Below are 15754 nucleotides of genomic sequence, written 5' to 3'. Positions count from 1 at the left end.
AAATAATGAAATTCTATCCTATACAAATGTGTTATGATTTCATACTCTAAACAACTGCAACGGGATGTTACGTTCCGAAACATCCTACAATGTTTGTAAAGTTGAGGGAATAGAATAAAAAAAAACAGGAGTTATCTCGTCATACAGGCCAGAAAATGGGGTCACCACTTAAACGAGTAAAGTACCTAATACCAATAATTCCTCTCATGACAGCAAAATGTCCCCAAATAATAGCAAACATGCCAGTCAATAATAAGATCCCCTATTTGATCATGATGGATATAATTTTCAGTGCAGTAGGAGGCAGTGGCGGTTCTTGGCGTGGTTTCAATTTTGAGCAACCATCATTTTACATCATATCAGATTTATTATATATTTCTCCCAATAGCATTTAAATTAATTTTTTCTACGCAGCGATTCGTTTAACAGCGGCACATCTGCTTCTGTAAGCCCAATAAGATGTGGCAATTGCCCTGCCACCAAGCTCATGCGCTCATATCTAACATAAGTTTCTCACATACGAAGCCGTTAAGCTGTGTAATACTGATAGAGGTGGTACTCGGCGTGCAAACCTTTGTGACGTCACATGAATTGTTTTTTAGTCGGAATGTAAAAAGGTGTAAACAAAGGAAAACTTCCTGAAAGTAATTTATGTTTTTATGTGTCACATTGTTTGGGTGTAAATCATTTGAATTAGCTTAGTATCACACGGGAGTAATTATTTCGCACAATGCGACTTTGATTTAGCTATATTTATTTTACGTACCAAATTCGACAATGCTCGTGCGAACAATGTCCTGTTTTCCTGCTCAACAGCGTCGTACATTTCACTTGCCGATCCATATTGTTTAGAAGACGAGTGGGGCAGCGTAAGCGTGTCGAGAGAGCGGTGATGTGAACGGTTGGAGCCAGTGGATAACCGTGGATTTCCAGATAGAGACAGTCTTGAAGAATTCAGATCACTTTCAGTGATAATCTGGAGCAACTGCATCATGATATCTTTCACTGCCACGGAAAGTGGCGCAGCTAATGGTGGGATAAGGGAACTTCCCGCTTCCTGAATGCTGTTCAGGGACTCCTGCAACAAAAGTTCAGTCAATATCCTTATGCCCGTGTGCACCATTCTCGATTAAAATTTGACCATGGTTAAGTCGGCACTTGACCATCTTCAACGCCAATTTGCGGAGTATCAATCTCGATCAAAGTTAAACAAGCGAGTTGATGATGATCAAAATTGATCACGGGTGTAGGACCGATTATCTTGAATTGAACATGGTCAAGTCGAGAAAACCAAAATCGCGGCACGATTTGACGTACTTGATGGAATTGAAGCTGAAATGATGTATCTTGAACACGCAAATCACTGCCGAAATAACAGAATTGGTGTTATTGTAGAAAGAGTAAGTTTGTAGATGAATAATAAAAATGTTCTTTTTTCTCAAAATAGACTAATGTTTTAAATATGTTTCTGCTTTGGAAGATCGGGACTTTACTTGAGGACAAAATATTATTTAGGCCTAATTGTCCAATTTTGTTAACATAATAATAAAGTAGTTATTCTATGCCGGTAATAATATAGCAAAACTAAATGACCATTTTGTAGGATGCGAGATTATCACTTATTAGCTATAGATTTGCCGTTTGAAACTATTAGGACCTACATGACGTTTTGGACAATTAGGCTATTTACGCTTGAATTAAGAGAAATTACACGGATACCTTCCTTTCCCTCTTACTCCAAAATTCCAACCTTGTGAACACAACACAAATGGATAAATTTCAGAACAAGGATACTTTCCTTTCCCTCTTACTCTAAAATTCCAACCTTGTGCACACAAAATAAATTGGCACTAAAAACTTCCTTTTCGTATGCATGATGATGCGTATTCGACATACACAGACGAATTGTTTGTTTTTTTTTTTTTTTAATTGTTAGCGAGGTATCCGTATACTGAAATTATTATTGACACTGAAATGTCTCTTTTCGTAAGCAAGATGATGAGCATTCGATAAACACATAGAAATCTGCTCTTTTTAGTAGCCTATTTCAAGATAATTGTCAGTGAGTTATCCGTATACTGAAATTTTCCCAATTATTATCAATAATATGAAATAACCACTGTATAAATTACGTTACAAATGATGTGGAATTATGTAAACACGTATAACTCATGTGAATTGTGAGGTTAAATCCAACCAGGTAGCCTGCTTTTCTCTTAGAGAACTTCCGTCAGTACTTTTATTCTGTAATATGGATGCATAATTGCTGACGAGTTCTAAAGGAATTGCCACTTCTAATTGTGAGAAGTTCGGTGCTCTTTTCTTTTTTTCTTCCATGATTATTGAAACTTATTTGACAACTGCGAGGATGTTTGAAAGCAGTCCGACAAACAAAAACGAAGCGATAATTGACAGAGTGCGTTCGTTCGCTGTTTTATACGCGGTAACCTAGTGCTCAGATATTCTTCTCAAGCGAGCGTACCGTCAGTTGACGGTACTGAGTTGATCGAGGGAAAATGTCGGTGCACCGCATCTGTAACTTGATCATTGTCAAGAATTAACCAAGTTTCCGTGATTGCTGATAAACGGGCTAGATGATCGAGAATGGTGCACACGGCCTAATACTATTTAATAAATATTAAGAGGTTATGATAATAAAGTTAATGTATTGGGTTATTAGAAGTCAAACTTTTTTCCATGTTAGTTGTAGTCTAGTGATTGTAATGCAAAGCGTTCCGCTCGAGTCTGGGCCTATAAGTCGCATGCGTACGTGGCAAGCGGCGCGCAGCATAGACAGCGGCAATTTCTATCTCTAACATCCGGCACAATTCCAACACTCAACTTGCATTATTAATAGCATGTACACAATTATATTTTTATTTCAAGAAAGTCCTAAGTTGTGTACTGAAATTATTGAAAGGATGCATTCAGGCATTCTAGATATATTTTAGTGAAATTGGAATTGACTCAAAATTTCTCCCTCCCCAATTATTTTCACTTATGCGTAATATATTAAAAATTCTTTGTTATAGCGTTAACTTTCAGGCTGGTGTTTCAACGGCCTATCAATCTAATCTAATGCACACATTACACATACTGAAATTACAAAATTAGCGACACATTGATTTTTAAGAGAGTTATCACTAGAATCCTGCGTTTGGTTACCTAGAGGCTCCAAGCAATCCGCAACAGTGTAGATACGTACGGAGTCTAGCGCGGCGTACACACTTCAGGTCTGCTGTTCAGTGAACATACTGAAACAAAACAAAGCTTGGAGCTTGGAGGTCAGTGACCCAATACGAGAATTTGGTAGCGAGCACTTTATTAGGAAAGAAAAAAAAAGTGTTTTATCAGAAAAAAGGAAAAACGTTTCATTTGAAACACTTAAAATGTTTAGTCACCCGTAATGTGTAGACGTGTAGAGACTCGTGAAGGAAGTATTCAGTGTAAATAAATTTGTATTACTATGAATTATTGTATTAATGTAATTTCTATCATTTATTTATTTATGTATTTTTATACATGTATACATACATAGGCTGGGTCCAGTTACAACGTTCACATGTAAAACAAGTAGACCTATTCATAATTAATTTTATTAGCTGGCATTAGAGAAGGCAATGCATGGAGGCAAAAAAGAACATACAAACATTTCTAAATAAACAAAAGTTGAAACAGCAGGGCCGAAATACATTTTATATATTTCAATATTAACTCATTTTAAATTTTGAAGATTCAAATTTCAATTCTTTCAATAACTTATATTATTTACTTTGTCCCGCGCCGTGGCGTCGTGGTCTAAGGCATCCTGCCTAGGACTCGCGTTACGGAATGCGCGCTGGTTCGAGTCCTCATGGGAGAAGATATTTTCTCATGAAATTTCGGCCAGTGTATGGGACCGGTGCTCACCCAGCATGGGGAGCTACGATAGGTAGCGAAATCCGGTTACGCAAACCAGCTATAACGGCTGGGAGGCTCATCGTGCTACACGATACCTCCATTCTGGTTGGATGATCGTCCACCTCTGCTTTGGCATGTGGCCGTGAGGCCAGCAACCGGCTGGTCGGTCTTGGCCCTTCGTGGGCTGTAGCGCCACGGTTTATTATTATTATTATTATTAATTTTTAAACACATTTTTAGTTCAATAAAATATATCTATTTATTTAAAATAACGTGCAATTTAAATATTGAAAACTCTGTAAATGGGAGAAAAACAATGATCATTGGTTTTTACTTTTTGGATAAAATAGTAATATACGTTACAAGAGCGGTATGTTGAAGTTTTCATGTTCGAGGAAAAGATTGAAAAAGCGAAACGTAGTTGAGCTTTTTTAATTTCCGAGAACATGAAAACAAACATACCGCTCGTGTATCGTACATTATTTTGTGCGAAGATCGTTTATTACATACCTGAAAGACGAATTTCTAATTAGTTGCAATGAAATCTCCATGTTGGTTTCTGTTTAATGACGGCAACTTCGGAAAGCCAAAATATCTTTCTTCAACATTGTTGCTATAAAATGTTTTCTGTGTTTACTATATTCCAGCAGGCCGTGATATACATCTGTCTTTCCCCCCCCCACTCTATAAATGCGAACTTAAAACAAACTGTAAGGTTATGTAATGATTTTTCATTTTTAATATTTTAACAATATTATTTATATAACACATTGCAGTAATAACATCGGCATCTGGAATCTTGTTGATTTTTTCACGGCTTCCTTAATGTTACTTTTATCAGGAATGCAATAAGTTTCGTGGAATAGTAGACTTTACTTAATTTTTGCAAATATTTAAAAACAATAATTAACATTGCAATTTAGGTGAAATTGCAGTGGTAAGTTTCCAATTAATAATTATTACTATGTTTAACGTCTCTAAAAATAATATGTTAAAAGCCTAAAGCAGTAAAATGAATGTCGCGCTTAAGCGGTAAGAAGAGGGAAATTGTTGTGTGTTACGTTGGGAATACTGAATGTGTTATTTCACACTTACCGCATATTGGTTCTGTGCGGAAATCAAGCAAATACGCACGATCTCGCACAAAATATATTGTGAAATGAAAAAGTAAGCCTATCTAGAATCTAGATGCGTTTTACTTATTGTAAGAATAATCATCTGTTGACCATAATGTGGCTTTAAATAAATATATAATCATCTTCCAAACATGTATTAGGCCATGTGGCCTGTTACGGACTCGAGCCATCTTTTTGCAGGACGTCCTATTGATCTTTTCCTGGCGATCTGTAACGGGATTCTACTGTTATTCATTCTGTTGACATGGCTTATCCATTTTTCTCTCTGTGTTTCTGTATATTCTAATAATAGTTTGTTATTAAATCCACGTTGCAGTGTATTTTGTACGTGAGTATTATTCTCATTGTTCAGTGTCTATAGGAACAAACAGATGTAAACACACGAAACTGAGCGGGGAGACTAGTCATAGCTCTCAGTTCAAGCGAAGCTAGTTGATCTATGATCCATATACACCTAACTTGTATTCGAAGTAACCAGACACAGGACTCTAGTTATCACACTTCATACTACACAACACATTCTGCTGTTTAGTAAGCTTACCACACCGTATGACGAAGGCAACTACGGAACTAAACTGTGATTTACAGGCGCATTAAGTGGCCTTGAGATGGCGTGACATCAGCCGACTACAATTCGGCCCAGACGCGAAGCGAACGCTCTGTACTAAACATTAGGGGCCATATTCATAGACATTCTTAGCGCGGGCTTCTGGTGGAAGATCAGCGAACTAACGATTTTCGTATTCATAAACCAGTATTAGCGGTATGATATGAATCCTATATAAGTAACCAGTCGATAGCCGAGGCTAGTTTAGCACGCTCGTAGTGCGGGCTAGCGAAATGTCTATGAATAGCACCCTACATTTCGAAGATCCGCAAATTCATATCAAGACCAAGGTAACTAATTTTTAATGGTTATCAAAATCTTGATCGTAACTGACTTTGGAAGGGAAGTGAACCTGGGAGTCCTCTATTTGAGATCTATGGTACAGAAAGGGACCTTGTTCTTCAATGAGAAGAAGCCACACAAAATTTTCATTTAAATTGTCTATTTACATCGAGATTAACTCACTAGCTGTGATCGTAGTCTATTATCCTACAATAAGAGAACACCACATATTGTCTTGAAAGTACAGAGGAATTTAAGAAAAAAATCGATTGACCTTATGTGGAAACGTTAGTTGTCAGTAACGAATCTGTCCTACACTTGACAATAAATGAAATTGGTTATACATGAGCAATCTTAATGGCTTGGCAACATAATCATCAACACTATCGTCATCATTATCAGCACTGTCATCATAGCTGTCGAAAGATGACATTAGCATACTCACGAAATAAAGCCAAATATTCCTTATATTTATCGCGTAAAATTCTACGTTAAATTGAAACCACTGCACTCTAATGAAGCACTTGTATAGAATGGGTTAAATAATCCTGACTGCGACTGAAGCAAATTAAAGGGCGAAAGCGTAGAACACATTCTATCACTGTTCTGTTAGGGCCTATAGCAAAATTGTATGAATTTTTGGCCTGACTGCCAACAGTCCTGGAGGACATCTTGGTAACGGATCCAACAAATATGTTTCCCCATTCCAATATCCTTACCTCCTCTCGTGACGGAGCCGACATGAAACTCTGAAATATTGCGGTGAAAATACCCAATAATCTCGCACCACAGTACTTCTTATGCCCCTTATAATTTAAAAGTAAGAAGTCATCTTTAATTTCGAGGGCACCGTTTTCTGAATCTATGTTCATCGTAAGTGTTTCTATTTATTTCTGTGAATAATACTTATCCTTGAAGTATTTAACCCCATTTTTTAGGCATGCTATGTTTATAAACATTTTATACATCTATCTGCATTAAGAAAATCGTGCTTGTATAGGTTATGAGGACTATCTGCAAATTTCAGAGGAACAATTTTAATGAATACTGCAAAAATATAATGTGCTATACTGGAGAGAAGAAAAAATAAAGAAAATACAAAGTTGATCATTGAGTAGGGTCTCTCGGTAATTTTTCCTTGCATGCCAGAGGAACTTTTTTTTTCTTATGTGCATATACTGCTCATGATACGCGTTCCGACAGTAATACTTCACCTTCAGTTTATGGAACAGTCACAGCTGACATGTACTGTGCAACATTACGACAATTAAAGGAGGCAATTCGCAGAAAGAGGCTGTCTTCTATCCAGAAGTGCTAAGATTCTTCACGACAATGCTAGACTTCATACTGCAAAGAGAACAGGAACTTTAGCAGTCCTTTCACTGGAATATTATGGAACATCCTCCTTACATCCCGGATTTAGACCCATTAGATTTTAGATTGTTTGGACCACTGAAGAAACATCTTGGAACAAAACGATTTCTATATGATGAAACTGTACAGAATGCTGTTCAAGATTGGTTGAAATATCAAGGATCGAATTTCAAAAGAGAAGGAATCTTGAAGCGTGTGTCACGATGAGATAGTGTATAAATATTCTAGGAGGGTAGGAGGCTATGTATTTTCAGCTCAATATTTTAAACACAGTTTGTGCGTAAGTTATGTATATAAAACCATTAATAGAACAGGGAACTTTACTTAATGATCAGCCTCATTTATTCTTCTTAAAAACGATTTATCACTGGATTCCCAAAGCGTCAACAAGAATATTCAGATAACGTCACTGAAAATGAAACAGTCACACCTCTGGCTAGATTCGTTATATAGTTAATGAAAGCTAGTAAATAGTTTACCTGACTCGCTCCTTTGCTGACTGGAGCACTGCCACTGACTTGCCAGAATTGCGCCTCCGTGGCGCACTCCATTGACGGACAGCGGCATTCACGCAGGACGCAATCAAGAATGGCTTTCAATCCTGAATTTCCACAGGTGATTTCTACCCTGCATTCTGCATTCTTATTTATATCAGAAGCAGAGTTTAGGCTTGTAACAGATGCTGACATGGATTGATCTCGTCCACCACTATTATCGAAGTGTCTGAGCTTGAAGCCTACTGACCGTAGTATGTTAACCAGATCTCCAATATCAGGAGGGTTCGCCGTTTGCTCCTGAAAACAAAACAAAACGTGCAGGTACAATTTAACGGCAGCATAAATTATCGGTTGTCCGTTTTTGTGAAATTAAATAAAATTGCATGCTTAAATTGGTTAATATTCTGGCGTGAGAGACGTGGCAACGTGTTCAGCAGGCAGCAGGGGCGGCCCGTCCTTATGTACTACAGTGCTACAGCACAATGATAATTTTTACTCAAATAATGTATTTGCAATACCATAGTATTTGATCTGTCATTTGACAATTTCCCGTGGTTATGTTCACGACGCGTTATAGTGTGTTTAGTCTTCGCTCTTCGATGCCTCAGGCGGTACGTTGTGCTATTCAAAACTACATGAGAATGTAGACAACTAATGCGCATGTGCGAAGCTGAAATCACTGCTTTGATTGGCTATTTTTACGCGGGGAAGTGCTGTAGTCAGCTTCAGCACAACACAGCTTGGAGATTACAAAAGTAAAGCGTAACGAAAGAATGCTTGTTTGTGGAAGAACTCTGAACTATGTGCAATGTATTTGGTAATTCAAGTGTCCGACCGCTGCTGCCATCTACCTGGTTTTTGAGGTTCCTCCTGAATCAGCTAGTCCAGAAAATTGAAGCCAAGGAATTATGTGACAGTATAATTAAGGAAACTACTTATCGTTTCAGTCTTTAACCTACCTAGACGCAACAAAATTGTTAAACAGCAAATTTTTTGACAATTTTTCGCGTAATTTTCCTGAACGCGAACTTGAAGTTGCTGTCAACAGCTATACTGTACTGAACAAAAGAGTGTTAAAGACACAACTTGGAGTTCTATATGGAAGACCCGACTTCCGAAATATAGATGGAGCTGTTCAATTGTTACAATACATAACATAGCCTCCAACAATTCACAGGATCCATTCTGTGAAGTAACGAAGTTGTTAAATATTTTGGTTACAACACCAATGACCACTGCTGAGCCAGAAAGATGTTTTTCTTTCTTTAAACGCATAAAAACGTTTTTAAGGAACACTATGTCCCAGGATCGCCTCACTGCTCTTGCAATACAATAGAAAAGAGTATGATGTCCAAGATGGAGGGGTTTAACTCCAGGGTAATTGACAAGTTCTGCAGTAGGAAGGAACTTCATATTTCTTCACTAGGCGAGTCTCAAATTAAAATAAATACTTTAAGTGTATACAGTAGGCTGATTTAGAGATTGTAGCACACTCATTATTTTGACCACCAGCCGCTACTGGAGTACTCTGCACAGACGTACGTACAGTTTCCCTGAAAAGGAATGAGACGATTGAATATTCCTAAGTCTCAGATGTAAAACACTGCGCATGATCAGAGACCAGAGCACTGATACACATGATAACGAATATTGAGTTACATAGATTCAAGCTATTTGGTTTGTTACTAGCATCGTTCCGGAATTCACTTCAAAAACTGCAAAAAATATGATAATATTACGTAAATCGTGTTGTTAAATCGACAATGGACCTTCATGACTAGATCGACACTCGGCACAAAAAGTAAAGCTTTCGTGTCGTTGCAATAGCTCAGACGCTAAGATCTCTGCGTGTTGTGTAGAAGAGAGCGAGTTCGATTCTTAGTCTATATCAACGATTTTTTTTCTAAATAACGTTGAAATAGAGTTTTACAAAAACCTCAGAATAAGTGTTAATGATCACAGAAATTACAAAATTACAAGTTATAATATTATAAACGTTAATCTAATGAATGCATTTATACACACACACACATACAATGTAAATGCATATATATATATGTATATATATATATATATTAAAAACTAACAATTAAAATGAAATTAAAAATATATTCCTAAGCCACACAGACAAACGATTACAAAGGTTTAGAGTCCTTAGGCCATGTCATTTGTTGAATAATTATTACAATATTTTATTAGTAGCTTTCCCATATGTGTAATAAATGCACTCGCACAAAACAATTTTTGTTAAAAGTGTGGCTTTGGATTATTTAATTCTCACCCCTTCAGTTTATTTTAAATATTTTATCTACGTGTTTAATTTAATGTGCATTAAATTTAATTCATGTTATGATTGAATGTATAAGCACTGTTGCAGTTATTGATTAATTACATATATTAATACTAACTATTAAATGCATGTGTTAAGTAACTAATTGCAGTATCTTTGGCAAAATCTTGAATGTTTAAGTTGTCAATAATATTTCTGTACTATATACTATAAGACGTTAAAAGAATTTGCAATAGATTTGGGATCCTCTACTTTATAATCACTAATTTTAATGAAAAAATATTTTCTTTCTTCGGATATCTACAAGTTTAACTTTAATAATATTTCGAATAGCTTTAATTGCATTATCTGGATTTTGTGCTTTTCGATTCAAATGTGTTCTATTTCCCTCTTTCATATATTTTGATAAATTACACTGTACTTCTTGTAGTATTTAAGAATATGAGGATAGTTACATTGCAGCTCATTACATATAGATTCTTCTTTTTAATACACGAGATATTTAAGTCCCTGCATTATCTACATGATTTTACTTTTGAATTTTTTCACAACATTGAGTGGAGAACATCCACTGAAGTGATTCTGAAATGAAGTGAAAAATACAATACAATACATTTACTCTTAATATCAGTAGTACCAGTAACATATTCGTTTTTCCAAGATTCATTTTGTAGACAAATGTAGATAATCACTAGATACAGCATTTACGACCCTTTTTTAGTTTTAAAATTAATATTTTGAAATTGTTCAGTAACATTGGAAACATGATTTGTTTATCATGTTCATACAAGCCATTGATTATAGGTGCTGCCGAATAGGAGTTCAGTCTAATTCAGTGTACAAAACTTTTATCAATGGCTGTGCTACTTCAGCTTGTATGCTGGTGGGGAAATGAGTCTACGACTAAGATTTCCAGTTTCAAGGAGTGAATTTCATTTACTTTTGCGGAAAAATTCCGAGAGATAATCTATGTTTATGTAACTACAGATCACAAATTCCATATGAGATTTCTAAAGTCTTTTCTTTACAAATTCAATGTTGGCTATAAATATTAATAAATATTAAGAAATATGAATGATTGTAGTTAGAAGTCTGATTTACATTATAAAAAGCAAGAAGTTACATTCCTCGGCAAGATTCGAACTTTTCGATGTTTGGTTTTGTCGTCCAACACATAAGCACGGACCTATTCAATGCTTATGTTAATAACCTACAATTTAGCTGTAGCAATGTGGTGTAATAACTTGGGGTTTGTTTACTTAATGTAATTAGATTTCATTTGATTAGCTTCGCAACAATTGGACTTCCTGTTATATCCTGTTATTTAAATATTTAAGTTAGAGTTGATTTATTAACTCTTACTGTGCAAGATGACCCTTATTTCAATAATTCTATGTCACGTTAAATAGTCATTGTCTACACTAAAGTATTATCATCATCCCTCATTTCTCATCTTAATGGCGAACCGACGTGACATGAGACAGCGAGTTATAGCTCTAGTTGAGGCTGGATATGGGGCTAGATCTGCTGGCCGTTTGGTCGGTGTTTCTGGAAGTACAGCCGAGAGGTGGGTTCATCGTTACCAAAATTCAGGGGAGGTCGAAAATTGCCCTATTCCTGGGCGTCCCCGAATTTCTTCATTGGAAGAGGATGCTCTCTTATTCGAGGAAGTTCGACAGGACCCCTTTCGGACTGCTAACGAAATAAGAGCAGCATCTAACTTTCCCGGTTCTTCACAGACTGTGAACAGCAGGTTGAGGAACCGCGGTATTAGGAGCCGGAGGGCTGCGCAAATGGAAATATTGGGGGAAGCACAAGCTGTCGACCGTCTTGCCTTCGTTACCAATCGAGTGGATTTCGATTGGAGAAATGTAATTTTCTCCGACGAAACAACCATCTCGAGTGATTACGAAAGTCCTGTCCGTGTCTATCGTGAGGATGGTCTCCCACATGATCAGTGCTATATGCACCGACGTGAAAGATCGGGGCGCTTTAGCATATTGTCACAGTCTAGTATATACAGTCGCGAAGCTCAATACGTAGTAAATATGCAAACATTGGATTGTTGCTCACTACTAGGATCGCTAATATCGCCTCATTACAGACAATGCAAAATAGTACCGTCACAGTCTATTGTTTCTAGCACCCTCAAAACTCAATCTTCGTGACTGTATATAGTAGACTGTGATATCGTGTTGGGGTGGATATCTTACGATGGACCTGGCGTTATAGAACGCATCGATGGTCGGTTTAATACGGAAACTTACGAGCACATTCTGGAAAATATATTCCTTCCTTCCGCCCCTATAATGTTTTCCCGAAGGAACAATGCTGTTCCAACAGGATAACCATCCCGTGTACTATGCCGCAAGTATTCAAAGATGGTTTCAAAGTAGACCCGAGATCGAAATCATTAATTGGCCTCCGAAGTCACCTGATTTGAATGTCATCAAACATTTATGGGCGGAATTGAAAAAAAGAAGGATAGCCGCCTACGCCCACCGACGCCCTCGAAATCGAGACGAATTGTGGGATCAAGTTTTTGAAACCTGGGAAGATCTCGCCGGGGATTAGAATTTATTCCACAATCTCGTGATATCCATGCCGGACCGACTTAGAGCTGTAATAGAAGCTGATGGCACGTGGACAATATTTTAAGTTGACAGGTATCTTTTTGTTTCTTGTGATTTTTGTTTGAGGAAAAATACTCTTAACTTTCAAGTAAGATTTATTTTTTAACGAGGTTCAGCCCACTTGTAAGACCCAGAAATTGAGCATAAATTATTCATATTTTTCGACAAATTAGATAGACTAGGAACTCTGAAGAAATTAATTACACCTCAATAAAAAAAAGTTTCACCTGGGATCGAACACGAGACGTTTCGGTTAAGCAGTGGAAGCGACACGCTACTATATGAGCTACCGAGACAAGACAGGGGCAACAGAATTCTAGAATGTAGATCCTATAGCAGGCATTTGCCATTCGGTACAGAGGCAATGATAGCTTGTGACCCTAGCTATGTTGTGAAATCGTGGCCTTAAATGGCTGTCTTCGTGATTCTTATTTTGGTCCTTGTCCTTGTTGTGGTCCTCGTAACAATTCTTGCTGTATTTCTCATATTATGTATCGTTACGTCGATATCGAGTGAACCGCGCTGTAGAACTTTAACTTCCGACTACCAAGAGTCGTCTCATTCCTTTTAAGGGTAACTGTACATGTCAGCTGAGTTCAAGCGCTCTGTCCATAGATCTACTGCCGAGTGGATGACAGTTCGGTATCAGGTATTCTATAAACAACTTACAATGCCATTCAAAGTTTAGGGATATCATATGTTACTAATTTATGGAGGAAGTCGTCGTAATTCAAGTGAGGCAAGAAGATGTACCGTAAATGTTTTCCTCATTGAAGGTTACCTAATCGACGAATTTTGTAACGGTTTATTAACGATTATTAGAAACTAGGAGTCTCTTACCTCGTTTCGAAAATCACACAAACAGAAATTTGTTTAAAAATGATCCTGCTTTATGGAAGCGGGAGAGATTAAAATGTTGCAAAAAAAAAGTTAGTGTGATTTTGTGCAGTGAACAACTATTTTTTATTTTTGGACGTACAAAAAGAAATGGTCCAGTATTGCAAATATTGTTAAATAAAAAGGAAATTTACCATAAAGTTCTATTAATGAGATTGAAAGTTTGTATTTGCTGTTCGTTTTATGTAAAGAGCGGTCCGCCCTGCATTAGAACAGAGCATCTGTTTCGTACCGGTATGTTTGCATCCGCTTGAGCTGTACTGTGTACTTGTAAACTCCCTCCTCCACATCCAGCAACGTTGTTAAACGCCTAATATTATGAAATTTAATAATTAGTTAAATATTGCAAATAGAAAAAAATGTGAGGACATTTTTTCTTCCTTATGACATGAACAATTATCAGTTAAAATAATGACACTTATACACCTTACACCCTCTATACATAATATTGTACACTATCTCTAGACATTAACCTATAATAATAATAATAATAATAATAATAATAATAATAATAATAATAATAATAATAATAATATGGAGTAACGGTTAGCGCGCCTGACTGCGAAACCAGGTGGCCCGAGTTCGATTCCCGGTCGAGGCAAGTTACCTGGTCGAGGTTTTTTTCCGGGGTTTTCCCTCAACCCAATATGAGCAAATGCTGGGTAACTTTCGGCGCTGGACCCCGGATTCATTTCATCAGCAGTATCACCATCTCATTCAGACGCCAAATAACGTTAGATGTTAATAAAGCGTCGTAAAATAACTTACTAAAATAAAAATTAAAAAAATATAAAGAAAGTTAATATATCTCTATTTAGACTGTATATTATTATGACATAAATTAAGGTTGTCTTCCCACACAAAACCACCCGTTTCTACGCATATCGTTGGCAGCTTGAATTTAAATAGAGATTATATGAAATTACCAACAGAAAATGTAGGAATTTCATAATATTATATATAAACCTCGAAGTCCGACCACATTATTCGGTTTCGAGAAATTTCTTGGGTGCTGAATTATATAGCTAACCATAGCATTTTAATAGTTATTTAACGAAGTTTTTGTCAGTAGCGAGGCTGTCTAGCTTCGTGGAATTAGTGATATCGAGATTGTATGGAATCCGCCTTATAGTTAGGGAAAACTTAAAAAAAAAAAAATGAAAAAAAGAGTACCGGTATTCGACTCTAGGGGATTCAAACGCACGCGCGAGAGCAGTCTCGGATCGAGAGACAAGATCTTTATTCTGAGCTATTGCCACTGCTTACAGATATAGTTTTTGGGTACATCAACAGCTATTCAACTAGTGAATTAATTTCTATATTGGACTACTGCTACTGAATTTACATAATCCTATCTCAACAGAAACTTCATAGTCGCTCACTCCCGAAAATACGAGCAAAGTATCAATAGAACTTCACGGCCAGTAATTCTGGTTTATTAAGATTTGACAATATTACTGCTTCTTTATCAACGCCTCATGTCTGCATTTTCGACTTCATAATATTTAAACTTTCGAAGTACTCTATGACATTTAACTGTACAAGTTATTCCAAGATAAATTAAATCACTATGTGCGAATATTCCAGAACAATTTGAATTTAAAAATTTCGTTAATGAAACTTTATCGAAACATCTTGAGATTTATACATCCTTACATTTATACTATATTTCTTCTGTCAAACATAGGGAACACAAAAGTAAGAATTTACATGGAGAATAGGTCTACATGGAATTTTAAGAAGTGATTAATACTTCACATGAATTACCTCCTCGGGTTGATCATCATCCGCAGACCATCTGATAACCCACTTCATAAATTTTCGGCGCAAGCATTTGTACGCCGTAGACTGCTTCACTTTCTCACGGCTCTCCATTTGTAATGGCTGTTGATCTATGGCGAACTGCTGACAATATCGAAGAAACTCATTTGAATTACGTTTACGGGTACATAAATCGATAAAATGTTTCCTGACATATCGATTACATCTGGAAAGATTAGTGTTCGTTCTGTAATTTATTGCGCTAAGTTTAGCGTTTTCCGCAAGATAACATAACGTATAAAACTCTGTCAAATGGAAAGCGTGCCGTAGGCTACATTCCACGCTATTACCAGTCTAGTACGTATGTCTGTAACTGA

General features: G+C 36.7%; 1 protein-coding gene across 1 annotated transcript in view; it reads right to left on the bottom strand.

Moving 5' to 3' along the window:
* LOC138707279 (uncharacterized) overlaps positions 1-15516 on the bottom strand; it is a 31420-nt gene extending 15904 nt beyond the window's left edge. Inside the window, exons 1-3 of the mRNA XM_069836600.1 lie at positions 15384-15516; positions 7779-8093; positions 767-1078 (exon numbers count right to left, since the gene is read on the bottom strand). Coding sequence (XP_069692701.1) covers positions 767-1078; positions 7779-8093; positions 15384-15491 — 735 coding nt within the window. The 5' untranslated portion in view covers positions 15492-15516. The remainder of the gene's footprint in view (positions 1-766; positions 1079-7778; positions 8094-15383) is intronic.
* Positions 15517-15754: the final 238 nt, after the last annotated feature.

The sequence above is a fragment of the Periplaneta americana genome, chromosome 10, assembly GCF_040183065.1.
Source record: "Periplaneta americana isolate PAMFEO1 chromosome 10, P.americana_PAMFEO1_priV1, whole genome shotgun sequence".
Classification (NCBI taxonomy): domain Eukaryota; kingdom Metazoa; phylum Arthropoda; class Insecta; order Blattodea; family Blattidae; genus Periplaneta; species Periplaneta americana.
The sequence above is the reverse complement of the archived record's forward strand: the minus strand, read 5'-3'. Positions and strand labels throughout refer to the sequence as shown.